At 44.3% G+C, this 18,392-nt stretch overlaps 1 protein-coding gene across 1 annotated transcript; it reads left to right on the top strand.

Moving 5' to 3' along the window:
• The first annotated feature begins 499 nt into the window (after positions 1–499).
• On the top strand, positions 500–16,813 carry tshz3a (teashirt zinc finger homeobox 3a). The gene is made up of 2 exons (XM_075469442.1): positions 500–863; positions 12,621–16,813. The coding sequence occupies exons 1-2, from the start codon at positions 824–826 to the stop codon at positions 15,920–15,922; spliced, it is 3,342 nt and encodes a 1,113-aa protein (XP_075325557.1). The 5' UTR covers positions 500–823; the 3' UTR covers positions 15,923–16,813.
• The last annotated feature ends 1,579 nt before the right edge of the window (positions 16,814–18,392 follow it).

The raw sequence follows: 18,392 nt of genomic DNA, 5'->3' as shown, positions 1-18,392 counted from the left end.
TAAGATGGCATATTTTATGTATAGAAGTCACCCTTGTGTATTGTAATTTTAGAGGGAATTGCGCAAAAAAAGACATTTCATCAATGAAACTCGATGTCGTCGATTAGCAGAACAAACATATCAAATAATGTTCCCAATAACAACTATACCTACTCAAAATGACGGTGTAATTTGATACAAATGCATCTTTCCACTTAAGTTTTACCATGACAGATTGGAATTAGACCGTGATGAAGGTTCCCTGATTTTTTTTTTTTTTTTTTTCTCAGCTCCGCTGGCTAACGCCTGCTGATTTTACTGGAATATTATTTAGAGCTCATATGTTTGTTTGTTTGATTTTTTTTACAATAAGCCTCTTGTGTGTAATGATCAACTAATCGTTCCTGAGCTGTGATTCACTCGTGTGAGGTGTCCGCCCCTCTCTGAGAAGTAAAGAGTTAACGGAGCGGTGGGTTTGCCCATTCTCCTGCTGTGAGTGACGCGATCATCTCTCTTATCCCTCAACTTTGCCTGTTGCCAGACCAGGCAGCCGAGGTGGACGCTGGCTATCATCGCAGAGATTCTTAGCGCGATCACACACACAAAAATTACCAATGACCCATTTTCCTTGTTTGTTATTTTCCTGCTGACTTTCATCCCCTCAGGCAGCTCTTCCGTAACGATGATTTTTAGTTTTCCTTTCCATCGGACTCCCCGATGTTGTGCAGTCTACTACACGAAGGCGTAAATCTTTTCTGAGTAGAGGTGGATCTTCCCGGATACGGCGAGGAGGTAGCTATATGAAATAAAAACAAGACTTTTGACGGAAATCGTCGTACATAAAATGCCACGGAGAAAACAAGAAGCGCCCAAGCGCGCAGCAGGTATGTGTTTCCAACTATAATGCGCCTGAAATGACGTTTAGGCTACTGTGTCAAAGCCGCGAATGTTAACATTTGTTTTGTGAAGCTCACTTTACAGTCCCCGCATTTCCGTTTCCACTTTGTAGTTTTTGCTGTCTTACGATGCGCTTTGTCACTCTTGGCTACTCTTATGAGACCTGAAAGACTATTACCTTTTTCAAAGCGGATGTTCTGTTTGTATACAACGTTGTGTGGTAGTCCGTTTTTGCTCTCCACGCTGAGCTGCGGCCGTAGCCCCATCGGTTGAATCGGCTGCTGTAAACTTTCGCTTCCTGTTGTTCCCAACTTAAATCTTGGATTGTATACCGATTCCAACTTTTATCTCAATTTTTTTACATGTCAGAGTGAAGCCTCTAAAAACGAATAGTGAGCTCTTGGTGGTGAGTGCCTGAGGCGTGCCATAAAGGGAAGCGTAAATGCTTTGTGCGCATTTGATCCGAGCGCATAACTTCTTTGCACAAGCGGAAAAAAAAGCCCTACCTCTGAGGTTTTTCTCTTCTTGGGATAAGATAAACAATTTGTGAGCAGACAATGGGGTTTCGTGGGCTGGAAGGAGCCATAATCGACAGTTGCCATGTCTGATTTGACGGTTGATTGATTGGCTGTCATGCGGCTTTGATCTGATCCTTCCCGATTTGCATCAGAAAATCACTTCCCACCATGTGCTGCGGGCCGCTTACGTCACGTTTAAACCACTTTGAAAGGCCCTGTGTACTTTTTACTCTCTCTCTCGTCTGTCGCACTCTTTCACACACACTGTGCGTTCACGCACATTGTATCACTGATGGTCAAGTGACTCACGAAAAAGTGAAAGAAGGGAAGGAGGGGGGGGGGGCAAAGTGGTTTCACAGTGAGACATCAGACACACACTTCCTGCAGAGAACACCACACTCCCCTGTGCACATGCTCACTTGTTCACTTTGAACACACACAGACACACAGTCACACTGCATACAGTGGGTAGAGGAGGCGGGAGGAGTGGGTTAAGGGTTGTAAAAGGAGCCGTGTGCTATGTAATGGAGGGGAGGAATGGGTTTGCTCTGTCAGACCGGCCGTCACAACGGCTTTGTTTCATGTTTGATTTAATTGTCTCTACCCTGACAGGCCCATTCATCAATGGCTTTAATGGTCAATCAGAGACAGGCTGAGTGAGTGCTCCCATTCTGTTTAGCCATAAGCTGGCCTGGGCTTTTATTTCATCAAAATGCCCCAGCCTAATGTACATGCTCACTGGCTCAGAGTGGCCGCAGGGAGCACATAAAGAATGACTGAAAGCTTTCTGATTTCAGATCAGTGAGGATGTTTTTTTTTCATCTCCTCCTCCACTCTCCACTCTCTCCTCCCTGCTACACTGCTGTTTCTCTGTTGACGAAAGGGAATAAAAGGCTGTAATATAGATCGTTTTGTGTTTTTAGAAAACAACTTTTTCTCCCTGAAACCACGCTTCTTTGTTCATTCATTCATCTATTCATTTCTTCATTTTTTCATGCTCCCCTTCCACCCCTGTCAGTCAGCCTGTGCAGCTGCAAGTTATAAAGTTGTCAACTGTTCAGTGGCACACAAAGGGTGATGATGAATTGATTGCAGCACAGAGCATGGTGATAGAGAGAGCAAAGAAAAGGATGACAGATGATGGGCCTTGATTAGGGACTTAGGGGGAGAGTCAGCCCACTGCAACCTTGAGACTTGCATGAAAAATCTACACACACCCCCCAACAACACACATACACGCATACACATCCAGCTTTGGTCTCTCATTGTCTCTCAAACACACACACACACTCTCAGCTTCTCCCTCTTTTTCTTTCCTGTCTGAGAGGGTTTCTCTCTCCACAGTAGAAAACTTGTTTTGCTTGCTTCATTAGCGTTGGTCCAATTAGCCGTGAGGCTGATGGAGTCCTGACAGGCCCTGTGATTGGAGATGACAAGCTTGGGGTGCCCAGCCCAATGAGGTTTGCCACCACTTTGATGTAATCAACTTGATATTACACAGAGCTGCTCGCCTTTGGTTGTGCTGTAACTCAATTTTCTGCTGCAGGTGACAAATAGGCCTGCGTACCTGGGTCAGGTCTGAGTGCTCTTAACAACCAAGGGCAGCTGGCCATGTAAAGAGCCGAGCAAACATGAGAGAGGGAGGGTTTCCCGGCCGTGGAAATACAGACCTCCTTCCTTTGTGGCTTGCGATTAGCTCTACCACAAGTTCGGGGCCTGAAGCTATTGAAATGGCTTCAGAGAGTTGAAATGCTCCATCGACTTCACAGGAAGTCGTCAGCAGCTTTGCAACATATTTTGTAGGAATGTCCAAGTTTTAAAGTATCTCTGCGGAGTGGATGCATTGTATTCACAGTATCCAGAGTGTAGCATGTGCCTGTGCACTCTAAGGTCATCACAGAGAACTCAATCCATCCCCTCTTTCTCCATCAAAGGCTTTGCTCATTTACGTAATAGTACATTTGAGAGAGAGTCTGATCTGGACTGGACTCCACAGCAACAGTTTCTTCTTTCTGCAGGGTCAGGATTTAACGCTGCCAGACTGGCAGCCATCACTCATGTCTGTCTATGTGTGCGTGTGTGTGCGCACTCTCAAATCAGTGAGCTTGCACTCTCTCATCTGTTGGGTTTGAATGTGTGTGTGGTTTGGCTTATGATAGAGCTAATGAAAGGCATGGTAACCATAGAGCACCTGCTGGGTCAGGCCACAATTCTCTGAACTCTGCAGGCTTAAAGTTTCTTCTCCTAAGCTGTTTGTCTTGGAGCATCAGTTTTGCAACATAACGTACAGTGTGCGCAAACATGGAAACTCAAGACATAGACCGATATGGAGTGTTGACGCTAGTAAAGATACAAGCGTTTGCAGCACACGTTGGAGACACATGCATACGTGTTGTGACTGAGTTATAAAGCAGCAAGTGAAATGAAGTCAGAGGATTTATCTGTCTGCCTTCTTATTGTTTATGTTTGAAAAGCATGCCCTTACCGAAGCAGCAGGGGAGCACTAGTTGGGACCCAATAGTTGGCTAACTATGCACCAACATCGCCAGAGAGTTTTGACAAAAATACACATCTGCTACCGTTGTTTGCAGATGAGAGCAATGCTAAAGTTTTGGACTTGCATGGCCTTGTTGCCTGTAGCTGGATTCCGGTGCGGTTGAGTCACGTCTGTGATCTATGTGTCTGATAAGTGCATACCTAATGAGGCTGTGAGCACCAGTGGAAGGAGGAGGGGGACGGCTGACAGAGTGTTTCCCACAGGTATTGACAGACGCCTTTTTATTTTTGCCATAGGCCTCAACTCCATAAATCCTGGCTGTGTAATGATAACAGTGCCACCCTGCCAGCAAGTGACTGAAAGAGAGAAAGAGGACGCAGGGGGAGGAAGTGCTGGTGGTGGGGACGATGAGAAGAAGAAGAAGAGCGGGGGCGTTGAAATAGGCCTTCTCTCCTTTTTAACACACACTTGGCAGATGTCAAGTCATAGGGTTGGGCTCAAGGAGAGAAAGAGGACTCTAAGTGCTGGGGTAGTGTCACAAATAGAAAACTGTTAGCCGTCCACTCTTCCCTTTCAGATTTCAGTGTGCTTTAAGTCGAGGTTTTCAGCAGAGACTGCTGTCTGGGCACAGAGTCGGAGGCTTTGTAAAAATAGTCCCACCGCTGTTGTGATAGATGCAGCTGCACTGTGGCGACAATTGGGACAGGCAGGATCCCTCCAACACCACCACCTACCCACTCCTCCCAGAAGTAGAGAGCGTAAGAGCCTCGTGGGATGTGTGCTCTTTTCGGGGAAACTGAGCTGCTCCGGTCTTCAGGGGTCCTGAAACCCAATCCAGGAGGAGAATAGCCCGGCCATGCCAGAGAGCCGATTTCCTTTTCAACAGAGTCATTTATCACTGACCCACCCTTCGCTTCTGACACGGTGACGTGTGTCATTTATCAAACAGGCTTTACCAGACACACAGAGTAGGGAGGTGGATAGGGGGCAGAGGGGAAGGGAAAGAGGGGGTGAAAGAGGGGGAAAACAAGACAGAGAGTGGATTTAGAGAAACAAAGAGAAGTTGAGGAATGGAGAATGAGGTGTAAAGCTGGAGGAGAGAGACACACACAAACTGTTGTTTGTATGTGTGCGTGAGAGATTTTCCAGGGAAGAGTGAGTTTTCCTGAAACCCTTGAGGAGGAGTGTTTGGGAGGGGAGATTTTTTCGAGATGACAGGGAGGATTGAGTTACACTGAGCTGTGTTTTGATGAGTGACAGAATGTTCTTCCATGACACATTGCAAGATGTCTGAATGAAGGAAAGAAATATACTTTGTGAGTATACGAGTCGGACAAGTGTGTTAGTGTTGTTCACTCATAATATATGCACAACACACGCGCAGAGGCACTTTAGAGCCGTGTGTGAGTGCACGCACATGTGGCCATATGGCGTCAATGTTTAATGTGTGTGCGTGCTGCTCCCTGATGAACAGGGCTGACAGGTATCACTCATGCAGCAGCCTGGCCTTTAAATGAACCCGAGCTGCTCTGCTCTCCCGTGGCCCTAACAGGCTCTCTCCAAGATGGATGCTTCTTTAAAAATCAGATTAATGATGGATACCAGGCTTATAGTGCCATTTATCATGAAGAATATTATTTAGGCCGGCCGTGTATGGCTGTAACTGGAGAGCTAGGACGAGAAGAAGCAGGGTGGAAAGCCTTAGACAGACACTCACTGTGTGATGGATGACTGAGAGCTCTCTCTGAGTGTTACTAGACACCAGTGCCGCAGCAGTAAGCCATAATCAGATAGCCCAGGGATGTTTATCCCGCAACTACACTACCCAGATTGCTTTGCCTGGAGGGTTGCTTTATGAAAGGTATAGTCTATCATTATTATCATCTTTTAAAAGTTAGTGGAATCATGAAAAAACTTTAGACACTGAAGGACAAACACAGGAGCTTATTGCATATCTTAGAATGATCCATTGGATCTAATATAACTGACTGTAATGATTTCCAAGAAGTTTCCATTTAGTTTTGTCCAGAAGAGCCCCCAGACCCGCCTCATTCCCCAACAATCATGAATGAAAGTACAGTGTGAGGTCAAGGCAAGGCCATCTCTGCTGCTGCTCCTACAGAAGAGTGGGGGAAAAAACAGTTGTTTTGTTTTTGTCCTCTCCTTGTTCCCTTCTCTCTGCCTCCCACCTCCTCCTACACACTACTGTGATTTATGGTGGCCATCCATCTTCAGGCTGCGTCCATCACCTCCTCGTTGCTAGGCGATCATGGCAGCAGCTGTGTGTTGTGAAAGGGATTTGATCATCCCCAACCCTACTTTAATCCCTTCACATTATCTTACTCTAAGTTTCAACTTTAAAAGTGACACAAGTTTCAGTTCCAACTGTAAAACAAAACGCAAAATTATTATTATTTTTTTTTTTTAAAAGTCCATAAAGTCCACCCTAGTCTTAACTTAAATCCTTGCATGTATTTTTACAGGTCATACTGGCAGGAGCCTCAAATTCAGACCTGCTTCTAACTGTGGGTCTGTTTATGGCCAACTTTTTTTTGCTCATTTGGGACAAGTTGGTCACAAGAATCTGCTGTTTATTTGTTTGTTTTTGTTTGTTTTTTACAATCAACTTCATGATAAAAGTATCAACATTTAAAAAAAAATTTCACAGAATGTTGATATGACATACTATTAGTGAGCTGTAGAAATGCTCAGTCAGGTTATAAGGACTCATACAGAGAGTACTACACCAACAGCGAACCAAGTCAGATTCCTGTGTGTCTTGTTCTGACACCCTGTGATATATGTTTGATATTTTTACAACTTCCTGCATACAGCACAGAAAACAGGCCAGGGCAGATCAGACATGTTTTAGACAGGCCCAGTTTAAACCAGACAGACTCTGTTGGCGGGTGAACAACAATGATTTGTTATACAACAAACATAATTTGTTGCATAAAGTCTTGCAATCTAATGTCAAGTATAACCAAAAGTTCAGGTACACTAATCTGCATTTCCAAATAGTTTAGACATTATTGTCTGAAAATCTCCATGTTGTTTAAAACGGGTATTTGCTCCAGCCTCCAGGTTCAGATGTAATTCTGTGCTGCCATCAACGAAAAATAATCGAAAAAAAACCAAAGTCCCACGTACAGCTGACCAAGATTTCAATGTGGTTTACTATAAGTGTATTTAGCTTATCTTTGGCGTCTCTTTCAGCCTCCTTACTGTTTTGCTCATGTTATATGAGACCTAAATGGTTCAAGGAAAATAAGGAATAACCTTTTGCTTCATGGAACTTTGCATGGGAACTGCTTGAGTAAGGTGTACAAAATAGAAATGGAAAGAGGGATGCAGAGTTAAGGTATTGTATGAGGTTTAACTTACTACGTATTGCCGAACGAGACAGGCTTAATGTGCATGTTTGACTGGAACACCGGATCCCTCTCAGTCCATATGAGTGGCCTTGGTTCTGCACCTGTGGAAGTAGGTTTTGTTGACTTATTTTTTTCTTTTTGTTTTGTTTAATTCTTTTATCACTTATTGTGGCTGCTTCAAACTGGGACCTCATGACTTGGTCATCTTGTTCTCCTCTGCCTTAGAGTATGTGACATGAGGCCTTTATGTGATAGTGGCTTGTCTTATGTCCCATAAACTAGATACATTTTCAGGTCATCAGGGTCTGTATGTGCAGCTGGCAGCTTTGAGGTCCAGTCATAACACAACAACCAGCTGAGGGTTGAATCTGTTCGCTTGTTCACTCTCTCTGCTCTCACTATGTGCGCTGACAAGGTTCAGCCCTAAGCCTCGCCTGGGGCCAAAATGATCTCTCTGTTTTTCCCATCTCCCATATCACACATCCTGCACTACAATTGGCGGACACAATGTATTCACAATGCCATCAGGGGGTAGAGAACGCACACAAATAAGACCTGACAAAGACATCCACGATTGCCTGGAACATGATAGTCTGTATAAACCCAATGTAGTAGCAGAGCTATGAATAAAAAATCTAGAAATTGAGCCCCGCAATCTTCTGGGTTCATATCTGCTAAAACGACTTATGTCAGACCTTGTTAATTTTTTAGATGGCCACAGATCACCTGTTACTGTTCTCGTGGGACTTTCAGCCAGCTTGTAAGGATCAAAGGGAAAAGAGGGAGAGAGCTAAGTTTGATTGAGTGTGTTACTTTGACACATGTGTACAAGAGAAAGGCATTTTAGGTATGTTACTGATCTGTTGCTATTTTGACAGAATGGGGCTCTTTTGGACTAAATTATTCTAATCTATTTAAAGAGTTTTAGACAGCTGGGAAACTTGAGAGAGAGAGTACAAGGCAGCCGTTTGTTTTTTTGTTTTTTTTTTCAAATTTGATTGAGACTGAGGTGACTTCCTGTCCTGTAGTGTTCTTGAGCTGTTTCCTGTCAGTAAGAGCCCCCCGCTGAGGGGCCGTGTTGGTATAAGGTCGTCAAGGTCCAGTAAAAATACTGTACACATGTCAAGACATATCACACTGTGATAAAGTTTAACTCTCTCCTCTCAGGGTCCAGCTCTTCTGATCCTCTGAATAACCTAACCAACATTTCAAAAGCTATGTTAAACCTCAATTCCTCTTTTTTCATTGGTTAAAAATAAAAATGATAATAAACTATAATCTCTTCGTAGAATAACATCACATTATTGTTCAGAATTTATGCTTTTTATCAGGGTTGTTTTATTATTTTGCTGCTGTAACTTTTTCTTTACAGCAAATGAGAAGAGACCACCTATGTGGACAACTTCCTGTCCCCTCCCTGGATTCTCGCCGTCTTTGTGCACTATACAGTTATCTAACAACAAAGTGATGAAAGCTTAATCAAGCTGTAAAACCAATATTCATATAAATTACTTTTTATTTTTTTACCTTTTTACTTACCGATGTTGACAGTGAAGCACTCTATTAACAGAGTTATGTATGTAGAGAGTCAATTAAAACTGACTTGTAAGCATTTTTCTTCAACATAGAGATGTCTGTTGTTCAACCACCACCTTTTTAGAGCAAAAACAAAAAGCACAGATGAAATATTGTGCCCATGATGACCGCACAAAGGACGGCCCGTTTTTTAAATTACGACGCCTCTGGCAAGGTTGTGTTTTTGACCAAGCAGTCATTTGAGTACGAGGGTCAGATGCAGGTAGAGTTTTTAATGACACATCCTGTTTACCCTGCTTCTGTTGGGTGTGATCTGGCTCTCAGACTGTTTCCCCAGCTGTGGAGGCCAGATCGAGAACATTCCTCTTGGTCATTAAGAGGCTGATTTTTAAGGGACTGGATTTAGTACTTGTTGTAGAGATAATTGGACTGTTTCTTTTTTCACAAATGAACATTTGCTGAAGAAAAATATGCAAATATATGTGCAGATTAAGTTGGCTTCTGTTTTTGGTTTAGTGATAATTGTCCAAGCATATACAGTGGAAGTGCAATGATTGCTTCTTATGGAACTCAAAATGGCTTTTTTCTGTTTAGACACAAGGCCTGTTTTAGACACAGCATCAAAAGACTTTAAGACTTGTAGCAGCACTGAAGCAGAAATAACCAATATGACAAAGGGGGGGAAAGAGACAAACACTGAAAGCCTCTGCTTTAGAGGCAGCCATAGCACCTTCCTGCTTAATCACCCCTTGTCCCTGCCCTCTCTGTTGTTCCCTGTCGTCAGAGCAGCATTGCAGTATTTCTATCTGATGATCTCTCCCTCCTCGTCTGCGGCCCTTATGTTTATGAAAATGATACTCCACAGGAATGCCTCCTGCATGCCAAGATGTCACTGTCTTTCCTCATCGCTTGCATCTATGTGCATGTACGAGTGTGTTTGTGTGCGAATGTCTATGGGGTGGTGGGGGTTGGCGGGTGTCAAAACTGGCTGACTAGCTTTGTTTATAATTATGTGGAAGTGTATTTGTGCAGGGTTTTTTTATGTGAAATATGTGTTTCTGCATGTGAGACTTCCATTTTCTGCAGCTTTTGTGTTTGTGTGAATTTGTTACTGCTATTTCTGTGTGAGCTGTGACTGAGATGTTGATTGTGTGAAAGTGCACCTCCTTCCATTCTTTCCCAGCCCCACCCCAAAGGAATCATTCACTGAACCTAATGATTCTTGTCTTTTCCCCCACATGGCATCAGCTCAGTTTATCATTACAAGAACACGCACACATTCTCATTTTCTTTTTCTCCTTCTCACACCCACACACACGAGGACGATTCATACATTGGCCCTCCAACATGTGCTTAGATATTAGTTAAGACTGCTTCCAAGAGTATTGTTGTATTCATAATATTCATAATTTATTCTAAGGGAGCCTCTATATTCCCATCACCTTTTATTAGCTTGATAAATCACCTCTGTTGTCAGTCAAGGCAGGGAGAATAATTGGATGTGGTTGTCGCCCCGTGTGATGGATTATCAGTCATTGGGGATTGAATTAACAGATAGTGCTCAGACATAATGGTTTTTGTTTTGCATTTTAAATTGCCTGAAAGCACGGTTTGACTCTAAAGGTTTTTATTGCTAGTCCTTTTGGACTTCTCTCCCCCTTCTGCGCTATCTGGGCTTCATGACAAGTAAACAATAATCCAAAGGGCTGAATCTCTTTTTAGTATGAAATGTAAAACATTTGCAACCAGGTTTAAGCTCAGAGACAGGCCCGGGAAGGCTTACAGTTGTGATAGTATAACATGGCATTGGATATAGCAGTAGTTTGAATAAATAGTAAATCAACATGAAGAAATATATAGAATATTTTCTTGTTGAAGAAGAGAAAGGTGACCTGACAACTTGGTTGCGATGCGCTCGGCCCTCATGATGAAAGCTGACATCTGTGACCAGCTAGTCAGGACACGTTAACCACCTCCTCTTGCCTCCTTTTGTCTCATACAGATCAACAGAAAGATGGTGAAGTGAGGGAAAAAAGGGCAGGGTGTCACTTAAGCACTGGTAGCAGGGAGATGTATCCCTTAAATGTTTGGCCGAGAGTGAGCCATTTACTTCCTCACCCCGTTCTCCGCCCGCCCGCCCCCCCCCCCCCCCCATGTCCACATTATCATAATTGTGTCCAGGACATGAGGGGCCGGGAAAGTGATCATGTCATTTTATTTACACCCTGCTTGGCCCTTTTTACAAACGACATGCCACTGACTGCCAAGCGGACTGGGGCCCGACGACATCTTTTGATCAGGGCTGTCGGGGCCTATCAGCGGAGAATGGCAGGTAATGGATACCCAGTGACAAACCAAATCTCCGGGAGGACGGAGAGTGGGCCGCACCTGCCAGGTCTCCATTAGGCTGGCCTCTCAGCGGGGCTGCTTGCTGACTGTGCCCCCAGGGCCCAAATCAGACCAGCGCCAGCCGCATGGCTACCTAGAGATTGGCTGTTAGCACTGGAAATGAGAGTTATTTCAGCTATGACATTTTTGTTTAGGCTGGATGTGTGTCGGGGGGGGGTTATCACTGTGTGTATGTGTAAGTGTTTGTGTGACTGTTTGTGCCCACATGCACAGGCTTTACTGTGTGAGTGATCAAACAATTTCGCCCCATACCTACAGGTTCTTTTTGTGGGATTTGTCTTAGTTTACAATATTGTCTATATATCCTCAGACCTGTCTAGAGGCCATCTACTATTTTCAGAGATTTTTTTTTTTTTTTTTTTTTTTTTTTTTACTCAAGTTGTGAGTAAAGTGGTCAGGAAATGAGGGAGCAGGGCTTGGGGGTGAGTGGTGGGTGAGCTTGTGTTAGATGGGTTGACTTGTCGCCACAGGAGACACAGGAATTTGTGTTTGTGTGTATGTGGGGCCAAGAGGTACAAATATACACAGACCCTTGCACACACTTATCATCCCTACTCATGAGAGTACTGTACACCAAAATCTAGAATGACACAGAACTTATGTATCACCATTAGGTTGATCATCGTCATCCTGTACTTCATCCATCCTCTTACTTGATGTTATTTTACTACTTTCCATTTCATAATTTTTTTTATTTCTTTTGGTTTTAGAAACATAGTTTAGACCTGGAGTATCTACTATCTTTTATATATCAGGAAACTAATGACCTCACTGCAGTCCAGATGCTTCCTGAGGTGTGTTTTGAATATGTCAAAATTTCATAAACAAAATTTTGAATCGCTTCTCCCTAAATTCTTCAAGATATGCTTTTTGCCAGTGTGTGTGTCCGTATGTATGTATGTGTAATCAGAGAAGAGGCAGATGAAGAGGCGTCAGACATATTAACTGACAGATGGAGGTTGATCCAACTCATTTATTACCCCAGAGGAGAATGCCACAGTGAGATTGGGCTTCATTAATTTCAGATTTAGTTTTCATTTCAAGCTGTTGTGCCCTGAGATAAATAAAATGGTGCATTATGTTTTTGCCAAGATATTTCTTTTTTGTTTTCCTCCAATAGAAGGAGTGAAAAGAGGGGAGGCATAAGTTCCGTGTGGCTGGGGTAGTATATAAATACAGACTTCGCCTAGAGGAAAATAACACCTCAACGGTTGATGAGGTGAAATGGGATGACTGTAATTTCTCAGCTCAGCTTTAAAGGCTCCCACACAGATGGCTCATTTATCCCTGGGAGTCCTCGGGCACACATTGCAGGGAAACTTTTTCTCCACTTATTCTAACATAGCATGTTCACTCCCTGATATTCAACTCATCTCTTTGCTTCTCTCTTTGTCTCCATTCTCCTTGCAGCCTATTCTCCTGAGGAGCTGGCTGAGCAAACTGTGGAGGAAGCAGAAGCAGGAGAGCTGCCCTCAGTCCCTCAGGATGACCTTCCTATGAAAGATGAGTTTGTGGAGCAAAGCGGAGAGATTGCCAAGGAGCAGACATGTGACCAGGAATCAGCTGAGGCCACAGAGCTCTCGGGACAAGAAATGGACAGTGAGTCACATGTGAGTGAGGCCAGTGACCGACTCTCAGACTTTGAGAGCCCATCCAGAAAAGTCGAGGCCAACTTGGTCACATCATCTCTGAATGCTGACACCAAGACACCTCCCATAGGCATGGACACCTTAGAGCAAATGAAAGCTATCTACTCCAGCTTCCTGACCAGCCCTTTGTGGTCACCACTGAACTTAAATTCCACACCACTACAGACGCACTCTTCAGCTTCTACAGAGAAGCCAACTCGCAGCAACAGCACTAGCAGCAGTAGTAGCTGCAGCAGTGGTAGCTATGACTGGCACCAGTCTGCAGTAGCGAAGACACTACAACAGCATCCTCCTCAGAGCCGTCACCCTGCTCAGTCTGAGCCCAGCCTCTTCAGTACAGTCCAACTTCACAGGCAAAACCCAAAGCTATTTGGCTCAATCTTCACCGGGGCCAGCAAATTCCGTTGTAAGGGCTGTAGCGCTGCTTATGATACTCTGGTGGAGCTGACAGTTCACATGAATGACACAGGCCACTACCGTGATGACAACCAGGACAAGGCAGGCAGCGGCGCAAAACGCTGGTCTAAACCACGTAAACGGTCCCTGTTGGAGATGGAGGGAAAGGAGGATGCACAGAAAGTTTTAAAGTGTATGTATTGTGGCCACTCCTTTGAATCCCTTCAAGACCTCAGTGTCCACATGATCAAGACCAAACACTACCAGAAAGTGCCTCTGAAGGAGCCAATGGCCCCTGTGGCAGCCAAAATCATGTCCTCCAAGAAAAGGGGACTCGTGGGTTTGGACCTCACTTCTGTACCACGGTCTAGAGAAGGAACCCCCAAAGCAAAGTCGGACCTGAGCGAACCCTCACAAAAACCTTCCCACAGCCCTTATACCACCCCTAATAACCGATACAGCCACCAGAATGGTGGAAGCTATACTTGGCAGTTTGAGTCCAACAAATTGCAGATCCTTAAGTGTATGGAGTGTGGCAGCTCCTATAATACACTCCAAGAGCTGAGGACCCACATGATGGTGACAGGACACTTCTTGAGGGTGACCAGCTCTATGGGAAAGAGAATCAAAACACTTCCTGAGGCCACCTCCCCCAATCCTGGGAGGGTCACCACACCTACTGAACAGAGAGTTCAGTCTGTACCACTTGCACCTTCCACCTTCTCTCCACCACCTCTTCATAGTACCACAACTCCTCCCGCCACTTCTCCCCCTCTCAAAGAGATAAAGAAGGAAGAGGTTGAGGAGGAGTGCACCAAGCAAGAGACAGTTGGAACTGAAAGGCAAGTCAAAGTTTCTGTCGGTAAGGAGGAGGACGCTGAGAAAGAGGAAAAATATGACATTTCAAAGTATAACTATCTTACAGAGGAGGACCTGAAGGAAAGCCCTAAAGGAGGGTTGGATATTCTCAAATCACTGGAAAACACAGTGACATCAGCCATCAACAAGGCACAGAGTGGGAATCCAAGCTGGGGGGGCTACCCTAGCATCCATGCAGCCTACCAGTTCCCAAGTGCCCTCAAGCTTCAACAGGGCACCATGGAAAAGAATTCACAAATGAAGTTCTTGTTCAATGGAATAGATGGAGCCATGTCCTCTTACGCTAAGAACCAGCCCCTCATTTCTCCACCACTAAGTCAGTCCTCCCCCTTCCCCACCAACAACTTTCAAGCAATGGAGGATTTGGTGAAAAAAGTGACAGAGAAAGTGGCAAAAGTTGAGCAAAGGGTTAAGCAGTTGTCTCCAAAGAGGGAGAACCAACTGTCCCCCTGTAGTAGTGAGGTCGAAGAATCGCACAAGGGAGGAGAGGCTGAATCACCTCGGGAATGGAGGGAAGTCACGCCAGCCAACAGTGACAGGGGAAGCCATAGTGACAGGACCTCCCCAGCAACGGAACCCAAGAGAGACAGAGCAGTTAAGTCCCCTCTTGCCTCTACACTCAGATGCAGCAACGCCATTATCACTGGTCATACTCCTCCTGAGCAGCCCTTTGTCAACCCTCTAAGTGCTCTTCAGTCAGTAATGAACATTCATTTGGGGAAAGCAGCCAAACCCTCTTTGCCAAATCAAGATCCCCTTAGTCTGCTTTCTAGGCTCAGCCAGAGCATGACTGAGAAGGCCGCTGTGGCCGCTCCTCCATTACAGACCAAAAAGCCAGAAACTGTAGTTGATAATAGTTTTTGCCAGCCAAGTGATGACCAGCCAATGGATCTCACAAAAAGCAAAAGTGATAAAGGAGGCTCTGTAGGATCAGCACCCCAAACACCCTCATCCACAGCCTCCTCCATCTCCCCCATCTCTCTTGTTACTCCTGCAAAGCTGACAGTGGTCTCTCCTTACACATCCAGCAGCCCTCTACATGAAAATGCATTGTCAGATATCTCAGACATGCTTAGAAACTTGACACAATCCCACCCTGTAACAAAGCCTCCCTCGCGGTCCCGGGTAACAGAAAAAGTTGAAGTTGTAGGTTTTAAACATGATGAGGACGATGCATCTCTGCATGGCCACAAACGCAAAGGCCGTCACTCCAATTGGAACCCACAGCACCTCCTCCTCCTGCAGGCCCAGTTTGCCTCTAGCTTGAGGCAGACATCAGAAGGGAAATATATCATTAATGACCTTAGCCCACAGGAAAGAATGCACATATCTCGTTTCACAAGTCTCTCCATGACCACCATCAGCCACTGGCTGGCTAATGTCAAATACCAGCTGAGGAGAACGGGCAGAACCAAGTTCCTAAAGAACCTGGACTCTGGTCAGCCTATATTCTTCTGTAGTGACTGCGCCTCACAGATTCGAACCCCAGCAGCTTATGTATGCCACTTGGAGGCCCACCTGGGGTTCAGAATCAGGGACCTGGCAAAGCTGTCCCCCAAACAGACTGTTAGGGACACCAACACTCTCACTGAGAAAGTGGTACCCCTGGAGTCCTTTCTTTCTCCCCAATCTGAAGATGACTGCAGTAGTAATGGAGCAGTATACCGCTGCCAGCTCTGTGTCCGAAAGTTTGCCACTAAGCATGCCATCAAGCTTCACCTCAGCAAGAGCCATGGGAAGTCTCCAGAGGACCATCTGCTATATGTGTGTGAACTGGAGAAACATTGAATTACTCCTTGCAGTAATCTTACTGGAAAACATTTGTAGAATGACTTTTGAAAACAAAAAAATCAAAACAGAATCTTTGTTGATGTGTGGTGACACACAAAGATGCCATGAACTACTGTTAAAAAAAAAAAAAAAAAAGAAAGAAAAAGTCAGCACAAGGTGTTTACATCTGTTCGGCCTACAAACATTTCTGATTTCTCTGTATTTTAAAAGACATTTATTTCACGTCAAAATATACTGTAGGTCAAAGATATTCAGCTCCCTCTGTCTGTGTTCATCTTTAGAAATGTGAGACAGCAGTGGTGAATCTTTTGACAAGAAGGTCAGCATTAACTTGAAATATATTAACTTTATTGTATTTATTTTGTATTTTGTGACTTTGGTTTTGATTTGCTGGTAGACTGCATGTTTTACTTTTATGTTTGTACAGTCTTGTCCTGTCGAGATTTTAAAATGCCCTTTCAAACTGGTCTCTTTTTTTTTTAACACCCTGAAGCAGCCAAATGCCTGGGAAAGCTCCTTAAAAAGAATCTTGACTTGCAGAAGTTCATTACTTGTTTTTATGGTTTTCTCTGTACAACCTATTGATTTTCTTCTTGATTGTAAAATCTGCCTTATTCATTATCATTGAGTAAGGGGCACTTAAAATCCAGGTCTGTGTATAAATGTACATATATATCATGTAAGCTTACATTTTGCTGTTTAAATTATGCATACTTGTTATATTTCCTAATTTAAGAGGACTATGACTATCCACTGGTGCAGAGCCTTTGAAGAAGATTAAAAGGACACTGTTTTGCACAATAGTTTTATAAATGTTATTTGATAAAAAAAAAAACACAATACAGATATGTTAATGCCTTGTGCTTCTATGATTAAATTGAAATAACTGCTGCAAAAATCATTGTTTTCTTTCATGTTTACCAATCAGAGAACTTTGTAAATTAAAGTGTATTTTGAATTAACTATTATAAAGAAGTGAAATTATGAATAGAAACAATAGACTTCTAGGTCACTGGAAAATCCATCCATTATATGGCACAAACCTAACCCTTCCCAACTATTGTCCCACCATGTCATGACTAAGCACTTACAAATCAGCTGACAGTTTCCTCACTGGGTTACATTTGCAGATATACTGAGCAGAAGTTGAAAAACCTCACCACTTTCCTGTCCAGAACCATAATTTGTCAAGTATTCCTGGGGATTTCTGTGTCGTTGTTGTGGTGCGGACTCGAGAGGTACAAGCGATGCCACTGCCTGCAAGGCGTCTGGCAGGTGGTGTGTGCTGCATGTAAACCACCAGATGTTTCTGAAACGAGCCACTGGAGGAGGAGGAGGCAGGCGGGCTACAACAGCAGGCAGAGTCGGCTGATTACCACGGGGGCTTGGATGCCATCAGGAGCCCTGGGCACAGACAGCAGATCTGGCACACACCTGGACTCCCTGACTGTCCCTTGGAAAAAATAAAGCAGATCCTATATATGCGTTCTGAGACAAGTTGACAGTGGTGCAGAATGCACAGACAGGTGCTATTCCCTCAAAGCAGGCTCTTGGATCTAACAACATTACTGGCAGGTGTTGATGCTATCAGAGTAGTCACAATTCAGGCTCCGTGCCATGTAATGAGAACATTTGTTTTAAATGTTTTTCAGTGTGCATGATAAACGTGCACACACTAACACACATCTACTTAGATTTGTGACCATCCACCTCGGTCTTATTTGAGGATGCCTGGGGACATCATGTTCTTTCTGTTTGATCTTCCCAGGCTTTGCTTGTCATGACTGACTGACTGAGTGACTTGGGGCCGGGGAAGTTATCTGGTTACTATGGTGACGGCCATTTGCCCAGCCTCTAACCCCGCTCGCTCACTCAACAGAGGACAGCTCGAGTGCAGCACACCCATTTACTCTCTTAAATCTCATCATCTCGCTTCAGTTCCTCCCACCCGGGAACAGATTAATTAACACACACACACTGTGTCCTGACCCCGTCTTCTCACACAAACTCATTACCGCCTCAGACTTGCTCCCGGCTCTCCGACGTTTAGGATACATTGGTGAAACGTTGTGGGAGAACCCGGTGATGACTCACATCTGACAAGCAGAATAAAGCCCTTAACAAAGGATGATAATTGAAAGATGGGATTCAGGCCGGTAGCCATTGATAATGCAAATGAATAAGGCTGAGCAGCCTTATTGAAAATCTTGTGAGTTTCCAGAGCTTACTGAGTCCTTGCAGATAGAAAATGATCTCTGGGACCTGATAATTTTTTTTTAACACTGTATGTGTTGATAATGCTTTAGGCTTAGTGATGGACTTGGGGTGAAGATTGTTGGGGGCATTAATGAGATAGTTGACACTTTAAGGGTTAATGAGGGGCTGGAGGGAGAAGGCTAAATGATTGGACTTCTGCTTGAATGAGCATTATAGTGGCTGCTGGAGAGCAATGTAGAAGCTGCATTCT

The sequence above is a fragment of the Odontesthes bonariensis genome, chromosome 7 (genome assembly GCF_027942865.1).
Source record: "Odontesthes bonariensis isolate fOdoBon6 chromosome 7, fOdoBon6.hap1, whole genome shotgun sequence".
Lineage (NCBI taxonomy): Eukaryota > Metazoa > Chordata > Actinopteri > Atheriniformes > Atherinopsidae > Odontesthes > Odontesthes bonariensis.
Note: the sequence above shows the minus strand (reverse complement) of the source record. Positions and strands in the feature narration are given on the sequence as shown.